This window comes from Scyliorhinus canicula, chromosome 6, assembly GCF_902713615.1.
Source record: "Scyliorhinus canicula chromosome 6, sScyCan1.1, whole genome shotgun sequence".
In the NCBI taxonomy this organism is placed as follows: Eukaryota; Metazoa; Chordata; class Chondrichthyes; order Carcharhiniformes; family Scyliorhinidae; genus Scyliorhinus; species Scyliorhinus canicula.
Genome location: NC_052151.1, coordinates 26381043 through 26400242, shown reverse-complemented (window position 1 = coordinate 26400242; position 19200 = coordinate 26381043). Strand labels below are relative to the sequence as shown.

The following is a 19200-nucleotide window of genomic DNA, read 5'->3' as shown; positions in this document are numbered from 1 at the left end:
TCTCTTATAATCCTCTCCAAGACTTTACCCACAACAGACGTGAGGCTCACCGGCCTATAGTTACCGGGGTTATCTCTAATCCCCTTCTTGAACAAAGGAACCACATTTGCTACCCTCCAGTCCTCTGGCACTATTCCTGTAGCCAATGATGACATAAAAATCAAAGCCAAAGGCTCAGCAATCTCTTCCCTGGCTTCCCAGAGAATCCTAGGATAAATCCCATCAGGCCCCGGGGACTTATCTATTTTCACCTTGTCCAGAATTGCCAACACTTCTTCCCTACGCACCTCAATGCCATCTATACCCTGGGATATTTAGTTGCCAATCTTGCCCTTCCCTCAACCAAGTCTCAGTAATACCAATAACATCATATTCCCAGGTACTAATCCAAGCCCTAAATTCATCTGCCTTACGTGTACCTTACCTATGGTCATATTCCAAATCTGCCAGACTTATAAAAAATATACAATGGGCCTGAAGTAAACAGCAAAGGGGAGTCCAAGGAGTTCCGAAGAAAGACATTTATTCAGCCGTATTTACACAGGACCCGGTTACACACTCCTTCCTGTCAGCTGCTACAGCAGCTGACCTGTTATACTAATGCTGGTTAACGCATAACCCAATCAGCACTAGGGAACAATCATCACCAGCTGGTTGAGTCCCATGTCGGGTTATAACAGGGCCATAATTTCTAGGCTCCCCAGCGTCACATTTGGGGGGGGGGGGGGGGGGGGAGGCCTAATAATGCAATGGGGAATCCCTCTTGGAAGTTATCTCATAAGGGTTTAAGCGGCAATTATCCAGAAACGGCAACTTCCCCTTGAAACCTGCTCCTGGGTGGGAATCATCTGGCAAAGCAATGTAAATTGCACTAACTTCAGATGGTTCTGCCAGTTTTACCCTCATAATTCCTCTGTAAGAGTTAGAAGAAAAAAAGCACTTCTAACTTCAGGGGAAGAACAAAGGACAATACAGCACATCAACAGGCCTTTCGGCCCTCCAAGCCAGTACCGGTCATGATACCACCCTTGGCCAAAACCCTCAGCACTTCCTACTGCCGTATCCCTCTATACCAGGGGTGGGCAAACTACGGCCCGCGGGTCGCATGCGGCCCGCCAAAGGTCTTTATGCGGCCCACCAAGATCAAGTCATAAAAAAAAACATTTTTTTAAATAAGGTTAATTGGGGGGGGGGGGGGGGGGGGGGGGGCTGTTGGGTTACTGGTATAGGGTGGATACGTTGACTTGAGTAGGGTGATCATTACTCGGCACAACATCGAGGGCCGAAGGGCCTGTTCTGTGCTGTACTGTTCTATGTTCTATATGAGGCGCCCAGAATCATAACCGGGTGAAGCGCCATTTTTGAAAAGTAGAGAAAAAGAGGGCTAAAGGCAGGATGCTGCCGGGGGAAGCGCTGAGGTATATGCCGCACGCTAATTGGTTACAATCGGGACTATTAATTAATATACTATGCGGCCCTTTAAAATTGTGAATTTCTGAATGTGGCCCTTGCACAGAAAAGTTTGCCCAACCCTGCTCTATACCCATCCTATCCATGTATTTGTCAAGATACGTTTTGAACGCAGTTAATGCATCTGCTTCCACAACGTCCCCAGGCAACACGTTCCAGGCACTCGCCACCCTCTGTTTAAAAATCCTTCCTCACACATCTCCTCTAAACTTTGCCCCACAGATCTTAAACCTATGCACCATGGTGACTGACCCCTCCACCCTGGGAAAGAGTGCCTCCCATCCACTCTATAGTCTTGAAAACCTCTAGCAGGTCACCCCTCAACCTCCATCGTTCTAATGAAAACAGTCCGAGTCTATTTAGCCTCTCCGCATAGCTAACACCGTCCAGACCAGGCAACATCCTGGTAAACCTCGTCTGCACCCTCTCCAAAGCCTCCACATCCTTCTGGTAGTGTGGCGACCAGAACTGTGCGCAATATTCCAAGTGCAGCCTTACCAAGGTTCTATACAACTGCAGCATGACCTGCCAGTTTTTATGCTCGATGTCCCGTCCAATAAAGGCAAGCATTCCGTCTGCTTTCTTGACTACCTTGTCCACTTGTGTTGCCACTTTCAAAGATCTGTGAACCTGCACGTCCAGATCGCTCTTTCTATATTCCTGAGAGCTTTGCCATTTACAGTATATTTCCCCTCTATGTTAGACCTACCAAAATGCATTATGTCATATTTGTCTGGATTAAATTCCATTTGCCATTTCGCTGCCCAAGTCTCCATCCTATCTATGTCCTGCTGTATCCTGACAATCCTCAACACTATCTGCCACTCCACCACCTTAGTGTCATGCGCAAACTTACTAATCAGACCGGCTACATTTTCCTACAAATCGTTTATGTATACTACAAACAAGAGGCCCCAGCACAGATCACTGTAGAATACCACTAGTCACAACCTTCCATTCAGAAAAACACCCTTCTACTGCTACCTTTTGCCTTCTGTAACTGAGGCAGTTCTGTATCCATCTTACCACCTCACCTCTAATCCCATGTGACTTCACCTTTTGTACCAGTCCTTGTCAAAGGCTTTACTGAAGCCCATGTAAACATTCACCGCCCTCCCTCAATAATCTTGAGGCAGCACGGTAGCATTGTGGATAGCACAATTGCTTCACAGCTCCAGGGTCACAGGTTCAATTCCGGCTTGGGTCACTGTCTGTGCGGAGTCTGCACATCCTTCCCGTGTGTGCGTGGGTTTCCTCCGGGTGCTCCGGTTTCCTCCCACAGTCTAAAGATGTGCAGGTTAGGCGGATTGGCCATGATAAATTGCCCTTGGTGTCCAAAATTGCCCTTAGTGTTGGGTGGGGTTACTGGGTTATGGGGATAGGGTGGAGGTGTTGACCTTGGGTAGGGTGCTCTTTCCAGGATCCGGTGCAGACTCGATGGGCCGAATGGCCTCCTTCTGCACTGTAAATTCTATGATCTTTGTCATCTCCTCAAAAAACTCAATCACGTTAGTGAGGCACGACCTCCCCTTCACAAAACCATGCTGTCTTTTGTTAAAGGGTCGATTTGTTTCCAAATGGGCATGAATCCTGTCCCTGAGAATTCTCTCCAATAATTTACCAACGTGAGGCTCACCGGCCTATAGTTTCCTGGATTATCCCTGCTACCTTTCATTAAAAAGCGGTACTACATTAGCTATTCTCCAGTCCTCAGGGCCCCAACAATTTCCTCCCTTGCCCTCAGTACCCATCGGCCCAGGAGACCTATCTATCTTAATGTCTGAAAGGGTGGTAGACCAGGGGCTGTTTAGTTCACTGGGTAAATCGCTGGCTTTGAAAGCAGACCAAGCCAGCAGCACGGTTCGATTCCCATAACAGCCTCCCGAACAGGTGCCGGAATTTGACGACTAGGGGCTTTTCACAGTAACTTCATTTGAAGCCTACTCGTGACAATAAGCAATTTTCATTTCATATCCTCCAACATTCAGCTGCCAACCCTTCCTTTAAACACATTTCTGTAATAACCACAACATCATAATTCCAAGAACTACCGAGTGCTCAAAGTTCATTTGTCTTACTTGCTATACTTCTGGCGTTGAAACAAATATACTTCAAACCACTGCATTTAAGCAGACAGGGTAATGTTGTTCTCTTAGATTTGTTCTCTAATTCCCCTTCAGTTATTACACCTTCTAAGCTAACGCTCTGGTTCACACCGCTCCCCCGGCATACTAGTTTAAATCCTCCCGAGTGACTCTAGCAAATCTCCCAGCCAAGATATCGGTGCCCCTCCAGTTTAGATACAACCCGTCTTTCTTGTACATCACACCTGCCCTGGAAGAGATCCCAGTGGTCCAGAAATCTGAAACCCTCCTTCCTACACCACCAATTTAGCTGCACTATCCTCTTATTTCTAGCCTCACTGCCAAGTGGAACAGGGAGTAATCCTGAGATCACAACCCTCGAGGTCCTGCTTTTTAGCTTACTGCCTAACCATGAACACCTTCTGCAGGACCTCATCACTCTTCCTGCCTATGTCGTTAGTACCTATGTGAACTACGACCTCTGCCGGTTTACCCTCCCACTTCAGGATGTCCTGTGATCGTTCATAGACATAGATATTACATAGTCCTTGACCTGGGCAGCACGGTAGCATTGTGGATAGCTCCAGGGTCCCAGGTTCGATTCCCGGCTTGGGTCACTGTCGGTGCGGAGACTGCACATCCTCCCTGTGTGTGCATGGGTTTCCTCCGGGTGCTCCAGTTTCCCCCCACAGTCCAAAGATGTGCAGGTTAGGTGGATTGGCCATGGTAAATTGCCCTTAGTGTTGGGTGGGGTTACTGGGTTATGGGGATAGGGTAGAGGTGTTGACCTTGGGTAGGGTGCTTTTTCCATGAGCCGGTGCAGACTCGATGGGCCGAATGGCCTCCTTCTGCACTGTAAATTGTGTGTGTGACCCTGGCACCAGGGAGGCAAATACCATCCTGGAGTCTCTTTCATGTCCACAGAAGCGCCTATCTATGCCCGTTACTATAGAGTCCCCTATAACAATCTCTCTCCTGCACTTTGCCCTCCCCTGCTGAGCAACAGAGCCAGTTGTGGTGTCACTGTTCTGGTTGCTGTTGCTTTCCCCTGAAAGGCTATTATCCCCCCCAACAGTATCTAAAATGGTATACTTGTTAGAGAGGGGGACAACCACAGGGGATTCCTGCACTGACTGCCTGCCCTTTCTAGCGGTCACCCATCTGTCTGCCTGCACCTTGTTTGTGATTACGTCTCTATAACTCCTATCTCTGACGCTTTCCGCCACCTGCATGCAGCTAAGTGCATCCAACTGCTGCTCCAACCGAACCACATGGTCTGTGAGGAGCTGCCATTGGTTACACTTCCTGCAGATGTAATTGACCGGAATGCTGGAAGCGTCACGGATCTCCCACATCTCACAGTTAGAGCACTGCACCCCGCTGGGTGACATTTAAGCACGAGTTAATTAATTTAAAATAAATACTTAAATCGTTATTAGATAAGTTACAATTAACTATATGGTAACAATTAACTATATGGTAACTATTATAAACACCCAGACCGAGCACTGCATGGGACACCTCCTCCAACACCACCCCCCAGTCTAAATTCCAGCGAACACAAAGTGCTATGGAGTGACAATCTGCCAGCGAGGACGTCACGGGCAATTTTGCTTCACGGGATGTCATGTTTCAGTGAATCTGTGCAGGATACAGCAGGTCAGAATGTACCGCCTTCCTTCACTGCCATCCTAGGAGGTGCTTACCTTTCAGTTGGGAGTAACGTGGCCGTGTTCATGATCTTAACAGACCTCCCGTTTACCTGACAGGCTATTTCTCAACAAAGATAAGAGTAGGGAGGGAGCGCCAGAACTTCATGCCGGTCATTGAGGGGAGTTGGCAGTAGTTGAGAGTTTAGCTCAGACATAAGACAATAAGAAAATATATCATAGCTTACAAAATGAATTACCATTAGACCTTAAAGCATGTGTAATTTTTTTAACTTACTTTTAAGGGTGCAGGCGACAGTTTTGTGGGTGCCCTAGCATTCTACATGGCTTACTATCCTTGCATGGAACTGGACGAAATGAGTAGAAGGGCCTGTGACATCGCCTCGGTGAGCGTTCAATCACAAGGAACTCAAGCTAGCTACCCCTACAGAGCACAGCTCCCACAGGAACTCTTTTAGGAAAAAGCTGCACGTTTCAGGAAAAGGTGAAGAAATTGGACATTCAGCATGGTAATATCCATAGTTAATTTTATTGATTTAAAATAAAACTAACAAAATGTAAATAAAAATGCAAAAGTGATAGTTCCTGCTTATCACGTTATCGTCTCCTTTGGAAATGTCACCATCACCTTTTGCGTCTTCCCAAAGCCACACATGGCATTCATTCTTTTTTCAGGAAATCTTGTTTAGTTTATAAACTGTCCTTGTACAAAGTCAGTCAATTTAAGCTCCCTTATCAGATTGACCTGATTTTCTTCGTTTCAAAGAAAAGGACATGCTTGTTCACTGCAAGAGAAATAAAAGTGTGATTACAATACGGCGGTACTAAAACAAAATTGATAGCAAGTTAGAAGCTGCTAAGAACCCATCTGACCACACAGATGTTAGGGACTCATCATGTGTGCTGCTGTTGCATAGCGGGTTATAGCATAAACGGGTTATAAGTAGGGTTATTGCATCCAGCTAATAGCTGGAGACTTTTTTTAAAGGTAAAAAAGGACATATCTTGCTAATAGCAATGCCAGTACACTACTGGCGAAGGAAGCTCTTGTCCCTTGAAATTAAGCTCCAGTACTTGTGCACAATTTGGCACATTGGTACAATTTTAATTGGTGTGTGGTCTTAACAGTAGTATATTGAAAGTAACCAGATAATGTCTCCATTTACTGGTATTCAAAGAATCTTATTTTAAGACACTGATGCTGTTTGTTTTCTAAATGGTGGAGGTGAGAAAGCAGTAACCAACTGAAGTCATTACTGAAGTGTAACAAAGTGAATAACTCTGTTAAACAATTAGAGCAAGCTGGCAATTTCAGCAGTGAAAGTTAAAATGTTTACAAGCACTGAAAATAAAGCTTTTCAGAACTGCTACAAGCCAAATGCTCAGCATGGAAGTGCACTAAAAGTTCATTTTGCAATAACATGACACTTACAATAACACTAAGCCCTTGGGTCTTTCATGTTTTAACAAGTAAAAGGAGACTTTGTAGCATTGCACAGAGTGCAAATGTTTTGTCAGCCCTTCTTATGCCCAAATTTATTTTGGAACCGCACCTATCACTTACAGTCTCTAACATATGACGTAAGTGCATGAGGTTTTTTCTTTAAGAAAGGAAACACGCCCAAGCCAATGCCCTGCTCCAACTGATGTCCAATTGTTTCCATGAGTGGATACATATTTAGTGAAGGATTAGAATATCATATGATCACATAGCAACAAATTATCAGAATGCTTTTCTTTGACATGGTAACCAATATTTGGAGGATCACATCCAGGACTGAGAAAACAGTTACTGGACCCACTCTTTCGGGTAAGATGAGAGAAATATTCAACATCCAGGCCAGATAAAGATAGTTGCCTGTTCTGTTCTCTGGCAGTGAGCCCCTGACCTGAAAACTCTCCGTGACCACTGCTCTCCTCATCGTCATAGTGATGTGACTAAAATTGTAATGTCAAAATAAAACAATAAGATTTTCACATGGAGTCAAATAATATGTTTTCAAATATATAGTTTTAAAATCACAATTTCTCCACAATGTTTGTTATACCGGAAATTATTTAAAGCTGTACTTTATTCTTTGGCTACAAGGCTCTTTCACAATGACCCAGATCTTCCAGTCTCCAGATAGTCAGAGACTGGACTTGAAAGACGATCTATGGGCCCCTCGGAAGATCCAACGCAAGGACTGTGGGAATTGCCTGGAAAGTTTGAACTATCGTCGAATGAGGAAGTCCCCTGTTTCCCTGGGACATGACAAAAAGGTTCCAAATCTGAGTTAGAGTCAGAGACTTTGGATGGTTCCAACTTGCTCACCTGCATAGTTACAGAGGAAATGTTCGACAGAAAAACCTTAATCTAACTCCTGCATAACTATAAAACTGACCACCCACCCCAAATCACTCACACTGAACCTCCCCGACTACCCCCAACCTGAAGCCTCTCCAGCCCAACCTGATGTGACTCGACCTGACGAGGCCCCTATCTGACAACCCCTCCTGACCCTGCTAGCTACCCATGAACCACCAACCACCCTAGCCTCTCACCCACTTACCTTATCCACCCAACCCCTTCCCCACCCTATCCTCTCAGCCACCCTATCCCCATTATCCACTTAATAATAATAATCTTTATTAGTGTCACAAGTAGCTTACATTAATACTGCAATGAAGTTACTGTAAAAAGCCCCTAGTCACCACATTCCGGCGCCTGTTCGGATACACGGAGGGAAAATTCAGAATGTTCAATTCATCTAACAGCACATCTTTCGGGACTTGTGGGAGGAAACCGGAGCACCCGGAGGAATCCCACGCAGATTCGGGAAGAACGTGCAGACTCCGCAGAGACAGTGACCCAAGAGGGAATCGAACCCAGGTCCCTGATGCTGTGAAGCAACAGTGCTAACCATTGTGCTACCATGGTTCTACAGCCCAACCTGCCTTCTCTCCATAGCTATTTTCAAAGAAGCTTTGGGACTATTTAACTCCTTATTATCAGAATACGGCAGCTAGTGCTAGTGCAAAAAGAGCATGGCTCCTCCACCAATTCTCTCACTTGCTACCTACAAAATTTGCTTTATTCAGTTTAATGTGAAGGATCCTCCCTTAGACGATCACTCAGAAAAATTGGGAGGAAGGTAACTGCATTTTCTTTGTCTGATCTGTATCAGGTATAGGATTTCCGATCCTGATCGGAAAGGACTGAGCCAATGGTATTGAATGATTCTGTTTTTAATGGGTGAGCGTTTACAGCATTAAACATGACAGCCTCACGTACCGAGATCATTAGAGATGCCAATGTGAAAAGGAAGTTGCAATATTATTCAAGTGCTGGGTGGGAAAATGTTCTTCCAGGGATTGGGGTTTACAACAAAACTTGCATTTATATAGTGCCTTGAAAACATGCCAAAGCATTTCACAGGAATACCATCAAATAAAATTTGAGACTAAGCCACATTAGAAAATCATAGGACAGGTAACAAAAACTTGGTTAAAGAGGTAGGCTGTAAGGAGAATTTTGAAGGAAGAGAGAAGTGGAGAGGTTTAGGGATGGAATGTCTTAGGTCGGCTGCAAATAGTGAAGCGATTAAAAATAAAATGGAGATTTGCAAGAGGCCAAAATTGGAATGCACAGAGACCTTGTAAGGCTGGTGGTACATTCGGAGAATTCATGCAGTGCAGAAGGAGGCCGTTCGGCTCATCGAGTCTGCACCGACTCTCCAAAAGAGCACCTTCACTCTATCCCCGTAACCCCACCTAATGTGCACATCTTTGAACACTAAGGGGCAATTTTAGCATGATCAATCCACCTGACCTGCACAACCAGTACAGGGAACATCATTTTTATCTGGCCTTATTTACTTGATCTAACACTGGATTCTAATCACAGTGGTTTGGCAGGGAGCGGGGGAAAAATAGCCCAGTACCAATTTACCAAAATGAAATTCAAGATCCGTTATCAATGAATCCAATACCCTGTTTTTTGTTCGGATTTTACTTTCCCTTTCTCTTTGGTCCAGATCATCCACAGTAAGGAGTCACACATGCACACAGACATTTATCACAGATTCTCAGATATCTGTAATGCTTTTTGGTTCCTTTGCCAAGCAGCACAACAGATCTCCCCCCCCCCCCCCCCCAGGGAAAGCTGTGCCTAAACTAACAGACGGTGGAAGGAAGCCCAGAGCCAGTCTCCTGAGTGCCACAGATGAAGGGGAAGTGAGTATCACACTGCTCTAGAGAACCAGCCTGAGAATGTCAACAAGAGGGATTCAAACTCTCTCAGGCCAGCACTGTTGTAGTTACTAGAAGAAATTTTACGGCACACACACATGGTCATGAGGTTGTAGAATACATTACCAGGGTGAATAATTGAAACAAAAACCATGTTGACATTTAAGAAAACAGGCAAGTAGCTGAAGGAAAGTAGTATAAAGGAAAATAAATACAGGGCAGGTAGATAGGATTAGGATTGCTGTTTGTGCGTTGTGGAGAATAAAAACAACATGGACTGCTTAGCTGAACAGCCCGCTTCGGACTTGTAATGAGTCATGCTGACCATTGCCAACAGAGGACAAAAATGGAAATTTAACATGATGCTTCGCATTCTGTATAGTATTAGGCCATTTTGTTAGCAAGCAATTCAGAATTAATATTTTCAGTATCAATAATTTTCTCATGGTGTTTCACATAGGAAGTCAAGACCATGTGTAGAATTCAGGTGAATTGAGGTTAAGGTATAACTAGGATAGGATGCATGGGCATAACGTTTTTAATATATGATAGATAAGGAATGGATAGCGAGAGCTATATTTTGAAATGAATGGTTAAGAGCCATTTGGCATCAGTAAAGTGTGCCTAAATAAGACACCAACTCGTGACGCATTTTCCCTCCATCTGCCAGTGACACATTACAATTTACCTATAGGATCGTGTTTTCTCAGGATTAGTTTTTCCCGTAGTCGGCTCCTTTTTGCATTGAAGCAGTAGCCACTTCCAGCTGCACTCACCATCCTCACAAGGACGGACCTGTGAAATGCCAATGAAACATGAGTGAGATCCCAATCTGACAGTAATGAGTCAAATCTACATTTATCAGTGACCACAGCAAGTTATATTTCTTTAACATTTCTCCCAATTGTGCCTCAGTGCTTTAAAGGAGAGGGTCACTAAATGAGTAGAAAAGTGGATGAAGGGAGCAGCACAGCCAAAGAGAAAGGTTCATAGGAGGCTTCTGCAAGATGCAACAAGATGTAAGGTATTAAGGGGCAGGGTTGTACAGGGTGAGGAATTAGAAGAAAGGATTCATATTTATGTGGCAGCTTTATCACATCCTCAGGATGTTCCAGTGTGCTTTTAACTGATTTTCATTTTTAAAGTATAATTTTTAATTTTTAATTTTTAATTGGTATTATACAGACACAGTGGCTGACGGAGTGGTCTGCAATGGCAAAGTGAAGGACAAATGCTAATCTGCTGTTGTATAATTTTATGCTGGGAGCCAATGCAGCTCGGTGAGGTCAGAGGTGATCAGAGTATGGGCCATAAAGTTTTGCATTAGTTGTGGTTGGTTGCACAGAAGCAGGCTTTGACAAAGGGACGACATTGGTGCAATCCACTGCAGAAAATGATTTCCAATATGAGAATGTGAAAATGGAGACAGATTACAGGACGGGCCCATTAATCCCTACTTTTGCCACTTATTTCATGGGATGTAGGCATCCCTGGAAAGGCCAGCATTTATTGCCCACTTTTATTGTCGTCTTAAGCTACCTTCTTGCCACTGCAGCCCCTTTGCATGAAAGGATTTTCAGAGCATTTTGACACAAATAAGTGTTTAGCTAGACCATTTTAGACGGCAATTAAGAGAGTCAACCAGATTATGTGTGTCTGGAGTCACATATAAACCAGACCCAGTCAGAACGATACGCTTCCTTCCCTAAAGGGCATTAATAAACCAGTAGAATTTTTTAATGACAAGGTGGTAGTTTCATGGTCATGATTATTGATTCTAGCTTTTTATTCCAGATTTATTTCTTCAAATTCAGTTTTCCCAACTGCCATGATGGGATGTGAAATCATATCTCCAGATTATTAGTCCAGTAACATAATGACAATGTTACCTTACTCTTTCTGAAAATAATTTATCTACTCGAGCCATCTACAATAGCTAAATTGGGCATTTCCAAATTTTCATCTTCAAATAGAACGCTAAGAAAAATTCTGCCGCATAAATGTCTCCTTCAAAGGTCAAAATTAAATTCTCAATTTCCTTGAATTAGGTGCAGCCAATGGAACACGTTTAAATAACAGTGGGAGTTAATGGTGTACAGCCTGTGTCAGCATCTCAGAAACATGATTTAAAAATAAAATTTGCACATTTTCTTCCCTCATCCTCTTTTCCTTGCGTTTTAATTCCAGAAATACTTTACAAATGATTGTTCTTCACGGATGACCCAGAATGGTATTAACACATTATTTCAGTAGGAGGTGCATCATTGCAGAACAAAACCCTGCCCTCTTACAACAAACACCAAGCAGAGGTCACTGGATAGCAGGCAAAAGAGGAACACGTGGTAGTTTTAACTCTCCCTGCTCAGACAGCAAGAGCACAGGCACATTAGTGGGTACAAGCTCACAATAGCAGGAATCAAATCTGTGACCTTCCAGTTTATGTAGGTCCATTATACTGGTCTTAATAAACGAGCTAACGGGGAACGAGGAAAGACACCATAAACAACAACCTTTCAGATGATGACGAAGATATCATTACTATCGTCAGAACTTTTTCCTCGTCTACAGCACTCGTGTACTACATGTCTCGTTATCTTACCAACCGGTGCTACACATACGGCAGAATACTTGTAATCTGCTTCCATCAGGAGTGTATGAGGTGTGACGGTTTGTGTACATTGACTGAAGGTCACTGGGATTGTTTATTACCTCTCATAGTCAGTTCAACAACACAAGCCCATTGCCTCAGTCGCAACTCTTCCACTGATTAAACCAAATACACTAAAGCCTAGAAATTATGTTGTGCCATATTGTAGAAACCCTTAACATCACCATTAAAAATAGTACGGGAATCTGGTACTCTGTAAGCATTTGTAACAGTTTAATCTTTCAACACGGTAACACTGCAGTGTTTGGAAATACACAGATCCTTATGAACATGCGAATTAGGAGCAGAAGGCCATTCCATAGAATTCCTACGTGTAGAAGGAAGCCTTTCGGCCCATTCAAGTCCTTACCACCCCTCTGAAAGAGCATCCGACCTAGGCCCATTCCTCCACCCCACCTCTGTAACCCTACCTAACCTTTGGGCTGTGGGTGGAAACTGGAGCACCCGGAGGAAATGCACGCAGACTCGGAGAAAGTGCAAACTCCACAGAGTCAGTCACCCAAGGCCGGAATTGAATCCGGAACCCTGCCGTTGTGAGGCAGCAGTGCTAACCACTGTGTCATCATGCCGCCAAATTCGGCCCCTCAAGCCTGCTCTGCCATTCAATAAATCATAGTTGATCTAATTGTGGCATGAACTCCACCATGTATCCATGCCTGATACATTTTGATTGACAGGCAGAGTGTGACTGAATGCTCATCATTCACCAAAGATCAACACCACCCAGGACAGAGCAGTTTGACTGATCAGTGCCCCTGCGAGTGGTTTGAATAACCATTCCCTCCATCACTGGTGTAATGTTCCTGTTGTATCAACTGTCTATTGGATACAGTGCACCAAGCTTCCTTTGACAGCACCTCTCTGCACTGTGGCCTCTACCATGACGAAAGATGGCACCATCAAAATCATTGGAAGACCAGCACCTCAAAGATACCCTCTAAGTCACATACCAGCTTCACCTCATCATATACTGTCGGGCTTTCATTGTCACTGGGTCAAAACTGGAATTCCTAACCAACACAACATCATGGGAGAACCACCACCATAAGGACTGCAACAATTCAAGGTGAAAGCCCACCCCCAGCACTGTCTCAGGGGAACATGGCCATAAATGCAACCTTGCCATCATCACCCACTGCAAACAAACTGAAAAAAAACAAACATAAATATGCAACGTTATGAGAACAACTTTGTTAATTAAAAAAGCAATGCCCTTGAGAATTTGACTAAACAAGCGGTCAGCAAACATGAAATGATCACAAACTCAGGATTGACAGCTGAAAGTTAAGGCTTGAGAACTGGTGACCATCTTTTATAATTTTCCTAATCTCCAACACAGACCAGATGAATCAAAACTTTTTTCTAGTCTTACACAAGCTATGCTCTTTTTCATGGCTGAGCCAAGATCTTTCCCACACTTCTATTTGTCAATGTCAAAGTCTCCATTGAATATAAATGTTAAACAGTTCAGAGTGATAACTGGGCTTAGCAAACATACATTAGACCCAGTTACAACAATAAAATCCTGCAATGAGGTCATTTCTTGACAATGCATACAGGGCTTAAGATAATAGGAGCCTTTGAGTAAAATACTTCCACATTTCAGTTTTAGACTAAAAGCAGACACTGAATGGATTTGATCCCACTAAGTGACTCCATTTGTGCAATGTAGGGAGGTTGGCACAATAATCAACGCTCATCATTTATACCAGGAGTCTCAAATTACATTGAATAAGATACAAACCAGAAAAACGTATCTTAAGATAGGGCTGCTTATTACGATCCCAGACCAGACCCCAACAGTGGCTACGATACTGGACGAAACCCCAATATTTTAGTTTATTTTGTAAGATTGTGTGGAAAGAATATTTCGCTCCTGGAGTGATTGCACGAAGAAATAGGGATTTTGTATTTTATAACTAAAAACTTTATTATTCACACTATTAACTCTTTAACATCACACCCCAAAATAGCTTACAATTACGGCTTGAACAATTCCAGTAAATACCTTAATTACTATCTCTATTCCCAATTAAATAACAAGAAAGGAAAAACATACTGTTCTCAATCCATTCTGCATCCCAATGGCACAGAGTAATACTTGCTTTCCAGAACAGATTTGGCTCCAGTTAGAATCTCTGCATACACTGGCTGGATGTCTTCAAAAAGCTGTTTCAATTGGTTTGTTTTAGCTTCCCCCTTGTCCTCTGACAAGTCTGCACAGCTTTATTCTTTTTTTAAATTATCCTCCTCTGAGAGGAAAAGATCTTACTTGTGGACTCAGTGTTAGCCAGATCAGAACACAACTCAAGAAGCTTTCTCAAAAAGTCTGAATACTGGAGCTCCATCCAGCCATTACATCAACTCCCCAAGCTGGAAATACATTGGGCGGGATTCTCCGACCCCCGCCAGGTCGGTGAATCACCGGGTGGCGGCGTGAACCCCGCCCCTGCCGGCTGCCGAATTCGGCGGGGACCGGAATCATGCCGGTCGGCGGCGCTTGCAGCCACCCCCCCACCCCCGGCCACCCCGGCGTGTCTCCGACCCCGCCATCCTTTGCCAGTCCCGCCAGCGTAAATTAGACTAGGTCCCTTACCAGCGGGACCTGGCGGCGTGGGCATGCTCCGGATTCCTTGGGGGGGGGGGGGGGGCATGGGGCGATCTGGCTCTGGGGGGGGGTGCCCCCACGGTGGCCTGGTACGCGATTGGGGCCCACCGATCTGCGGGTGGGCCTGTGCCATGGGGGCACTCTTTTCCTATGCACCGGCCGTGCCAGCCTCCGCAATGGCCAACCCGTAGGTGAACCCCGCCGCGCATGCGCGGGGATGACGTCTTCTGACGCTCCCGCGCAGACTCGCACCAGCCGGCGGGGTCCCTTCGGCCCCGGCTGGCACACCGCCAAAGGCCTTCCACGCCGGCCGGCGGGGTGCAGACCACTCTGGCGCCGGCCTAGCCCCTGAAGGTGCAGAGGATTCCGCACATTTGGGGCGGCAAAACGCTGGAGTGGTTCACGCCACTCCGTCCCGCCCATTACCTCCCAGGGTCTCCCCCTAGTCAAACAACAATGCATTAGCCCAGGCCTTTTACTCTGGCCCCCCTGGACCATGAGCATCCCGGCCGCCACAGCGAAGCCCGCTGCCCGAGCATCCTGGCTGGCCCGGTACACAGGGCACTGGATGTAGCGGTCCACAATGGCATACAGGGCGTTCGTCACCGGTGCTCCAATGCCTCCGTCACCGGTGCACCAATGCCTCCGTGATGCCGGACAGGTTCCCGACTCGGCGCCTGGAATGACCCCGTGGCATAAAATTTCAGGGTCACCATAACCTTGACGGCCACGGGGAGAGAGTGTCCTCCCCCAGTGCCACACGGTGCCAGGTGTGTCATCAGGTGGCAGATATGGGTGACGGCTTCCCGGCTCATCCAGAGTCTCCTCCGGCATGCCCAATCCCCGAGGTCCTGGTACGACGAGCGGGGCCGGTACACACAGGGCCTCATCGAGCGTCTCCGTCTCCGTCACCGTAGCACCACCACCACCACCTCCTCCTCCTTGTCCTGTCGTGCAGGCGGCCCTCCAGCCAGGGCGGCTGCTACCTGCCCCTCTACAGCACACTCCTCTGCGGCAGCCTCCGCCGCCTCCCTGGCACGCTCGTGCTCCAGCTCCCCCAGAGCAACATGTAGAAGTGCGGTTCCGGCCACAGCGGCCAACATCGCTGGGTGATCAGCAAACATAACGGCCTGCAGGGTGTGGGGGGATAGACGACATGTCATCATTGCCCATACCCCCCCCCCCCCCCCCCGCAGCCAGGTGCCATGGGCTGCATGGTCGCGACTGTTGCCAACTGGCACATGGCCAGGCGGACACCCCCCCTTCAACCACCCCGGCACGTACCGTCCCCAAACATCCCACTCTCCTTCCCGGCACACACCCTCCCCAACCCACCCAATCTCCTCCCTGGCACGCACCTTCACCATCACTCGCCCTCCCCGGCATGCACCCTCCCCAAACCCCACCGCCCCCTCCTCCCCAGCACGCAACCTCCCCAACCCCCCCTCCTCCCCGGCACGCACCCTCCCCAATCCCCCCTCCTCCCCAGCACGCACCCTCTCCATCACGAGCCACCCCCCCCGTTCCCAGCACACACCCTCCCCAAAGCCACCCTGCTCCCCAGCACGCACCCTTCCCGATCCCCCCCCTCCTCCCCAGCACGCACCCTCCCCAATCCTCCCCCTCTCCATCACCCCCCCTCCTCCCCAGCCCCTCCCACCCCTCCCCAGCCCCTATCCTCCCCCACCCGGCGCACACACACTCAAACGGCTCTTGCGAACCCACCCACCCACCCCCCCCCCCCCCCCCCCCCCACCCACCCACCCCCCACCACCACCTGTGGCCACGCCGTCACTACTCCGGCGGCCCGCCTCCGCCGACCCCTTCCTCCGCCCCACAACAACTGGTTGACGCCGTTAAATAGGTGGTTTGATTTACGCCGGCGTGACCCGTGGTTACGTCAGCGGGAATTCGGCCCATTCAGCCTGGAGAATTGGGGCGGCCCTGGGTCACATTGCAGCACGCTGGTCCTCAACATTCTCCGGAGGGTGCACAGGACAATTCACATAGACGGGATTTTAAAAAAAAAAAATTTTTTAAATACATTTTTCAATAAAAAATTTGAATTTATACAACAATAACGCACCATAGTAAAATACCAAAAATAACAATAATATTAGCAATCATAAACATTTGCCCCACCTCCATGAACAACACAGCATTTTAACAACACAAATTAACATAATATTAAGTTACAGAATAGAAACTGCAATAAGGAACAACCCCCCCCCCCCCCCCCCCCCCCCCCCCCCCCCGGGTTACTGCTGTTATTGACCAAGGTACCTATCTTTGAGCCAGGAAGTCCAGAAAAGGCTGCCATCGTTTATAGAACCCTTGTATTGATCCTCTCAGGGCAAATTTGACCCTTTCCAATTTTATAAATCCCGCCATGTCACTGATCCAGGTCTCCACACTTGGGGGCCTCACATCCTTCCACTGTAGCAGGATCCTCCGCCGGGCTACTAGGGGCGCAAAGGCCAGGACACCGGCCTCTTTCGCCTCCTGCACTCCTGGCTCTACGGTAACTCCAAAAATCGCGAGTCCCCACCCTGGTTTGACCCTGGATCCAACCACCCTCGACACCGTCCTCGCCACCCCCTTCCAGAATTCTTCCAGTGCTGGGCATGCCCAGAACATATGGGCGTGGTTCGCTGGACTCCCCGAACATCTGGTGCACCTGTCCTCACCCCCAAAGAACCTACTCATCCTAGTCCCGGACATATGGGCCCGGTGCAGCACCTTAAATTGGATGAGACTAAGCCTCGCACATGAGGAGGAAGAGTTGACTCTCTCCAGGGCATCCGCCCAAGTCCCGTCCTCTATCTGCTCCCCAAGTTCCTCCTCCCATTTAGCCTTCAGCTCCTCCACTGACGACTCCTCCACCTCCTGCATTACCTTATAGATGTCAGACACCTTCCCCTCTCCGACCCACACCCCCGAAAGCACTCTGTCTATCGTCTCCCGCGAGGGCAGCAGAGGGAATCCCTGTACCTGTCGCCTAGCAAACGCCTTTACCTGCAAGTATCTGAACATGTTCCCTTGGGCAAGCCAAAATTATCTTCCAGTTCCCCCAGGCCCGCAAACCTCCCGCCAATAAACAGGTCCCTCAATTTGCTGATGCCCGCCCTTTGCCACCCCTTAAATCCCCCATCAGTATTCCCCGGGATGAACCGATGATTGCCACCCAGTGGAGCCTCCATCGAGCCCCCTGTTTCCCCCCCCAATGACGTCTCCATTGTCCCCAGATTCTTAGGGTCGCCGCCACCACCGGGCTCGTGGTAAACCTCTTAGGGGAGAGCGGCAACGGCGCCGTTACCATGGCACCCAGGCTCGTACCTCTACATGACGCCATCTCCATTCTTTTCCACGCCGCCCCTCCCCCCTCCATCACCCATTTACGCACCATTGACACATTGGCCGCCCAATAGTACCCCAGAAGGTTGGGCAGCGCCAGCCCGCCTCTATCCCTCCCTCGTTCCAGGAACACCCTCTTCACTCTCAGAGTCCCATGTGCCCACACAAAGCTCAAAATACTGCTAGTCACTCTCCTAAAGAAGGCCCTGGGGATAAAGATGGGCAGGCACTGAAAGAGGAACAAGAACCTCGGAAGCACCGTCATTTTGACGGACTGTACCCTCCCCGCCAACGACAATGGCAGTATGTCCCACCTCTTGAACTCCTCCCACCGGGTCCGCCACATACAGTAACAGGTCATCGGCATACAATGACACCCTATGTTCCTCCCCACCTCGCACCAAGCCTCTCCACCTCTCTGAATCCCTCAACGCCATCGCCAGCGGCTCGATTGCCAGTGCAAACAACAAGGGGGACAGGGGGCAACCCTGCCTGGTCCCTCAGTAAAGCTGGAAGTACTCCGACCTCCTCCCATTCGTGGCCACGCACACCATCGGGGCCTCATATAGCAGCCTTACCCATCTAATGAACCCTTCACCAAATCCAAACCTCCCCATCACCCCCCATAGGTACCCCCACTCCACTCTATCGAAGGCCTCCGCATCCAGCGCCACCACTATCTCTGCCTCCCCCTCAATCGCCGGCATCATGATGACATTCAACAATCTCCGCACATTCGTCTTCAGCTGCCTTCCCTTCACAAAACCTGTCTGGTCCTCGTGCACAACCCCTGGCACACAGTCCTCTATCCTGATGGCCAGGATTTTTGCCAGCACCTTAGCATCCACGTTGAGGAGAGATATGGGCCTGTATGAACCACACTGCTGGGGGTCCTTGTCCCTCTTTAAAATTAACGAGATCAGCGCCCGTAACATCATCGGGGGCAAAGTCCCCCCTTCCCACGCTTCATTGAGTGTCCGCACCAGCAAGGGGCCCACTAGGTCCACAAACTTTTTATAAAATTTCACCGGGAACCCATCCGGCCCCGGTGCCTTCCCTGACTGCATCTGCCCGATCCCCTTAACTAGCTCCTTCAGCTCAATCGGCGCACCCAAC

The 19200-nt window shown here is 47.8% G+C and overlaps 2 protein-coding genes across 6 annotated transcripts in view; one reads left to right on the top strand and one right to left on the bottom strand.

Annotated features, from left to right (window-relative positions):
• Positions 1-19200, top strand: part of rbks (ribokinase) — a 235241-nt gene that overhangs the window by 199360 nt on the left and 16681 nt on the right. For 2 of the 5 annotated variants that reach the window (XR_005460906.1, XM_038799063.1), the window contains exon 8: positions 5509-5708. Coding sequence is in view for 2 of the 5 variants with exons in the window: in XM_038799063.1 (XP_038654991.1) it covers positions 5509-5682 (174 nt within the window). In the remaining 3 variants the exon portion in view is untranslated. Of the gene's footprint in view, positions 1-5508; positions 7202-19200 lie in introns of those variants that run through there. The other 3 variants (XR_005460904.1, XR_005460905.1, XM_038799061.1) reach the window with 2 other exon arrangements.
• mrpl33 (mitochondrial ribosomal protein L33) overlaps positions 5735-19200 on the bottom strand; it is a 35586-nt gene continuing 22120 nt past the window's right edge. Inside the window, exons 3-4 of the mRNA XM_038799064.1 lie at positions 10143-10249; positions 5735-6009 (exon numbers count right to left, since the gene is read on the bottom strand). Coding sequence (XP_038654992.1) covers positions 5960-6009; positions 10143-10249 — 157 coding nt within the window. The 3' untranslated portion in view covers positions 5735-5959. The remainder of the gene's footprint in view (positions 6010-10142; positions 10250-19200) is intronic.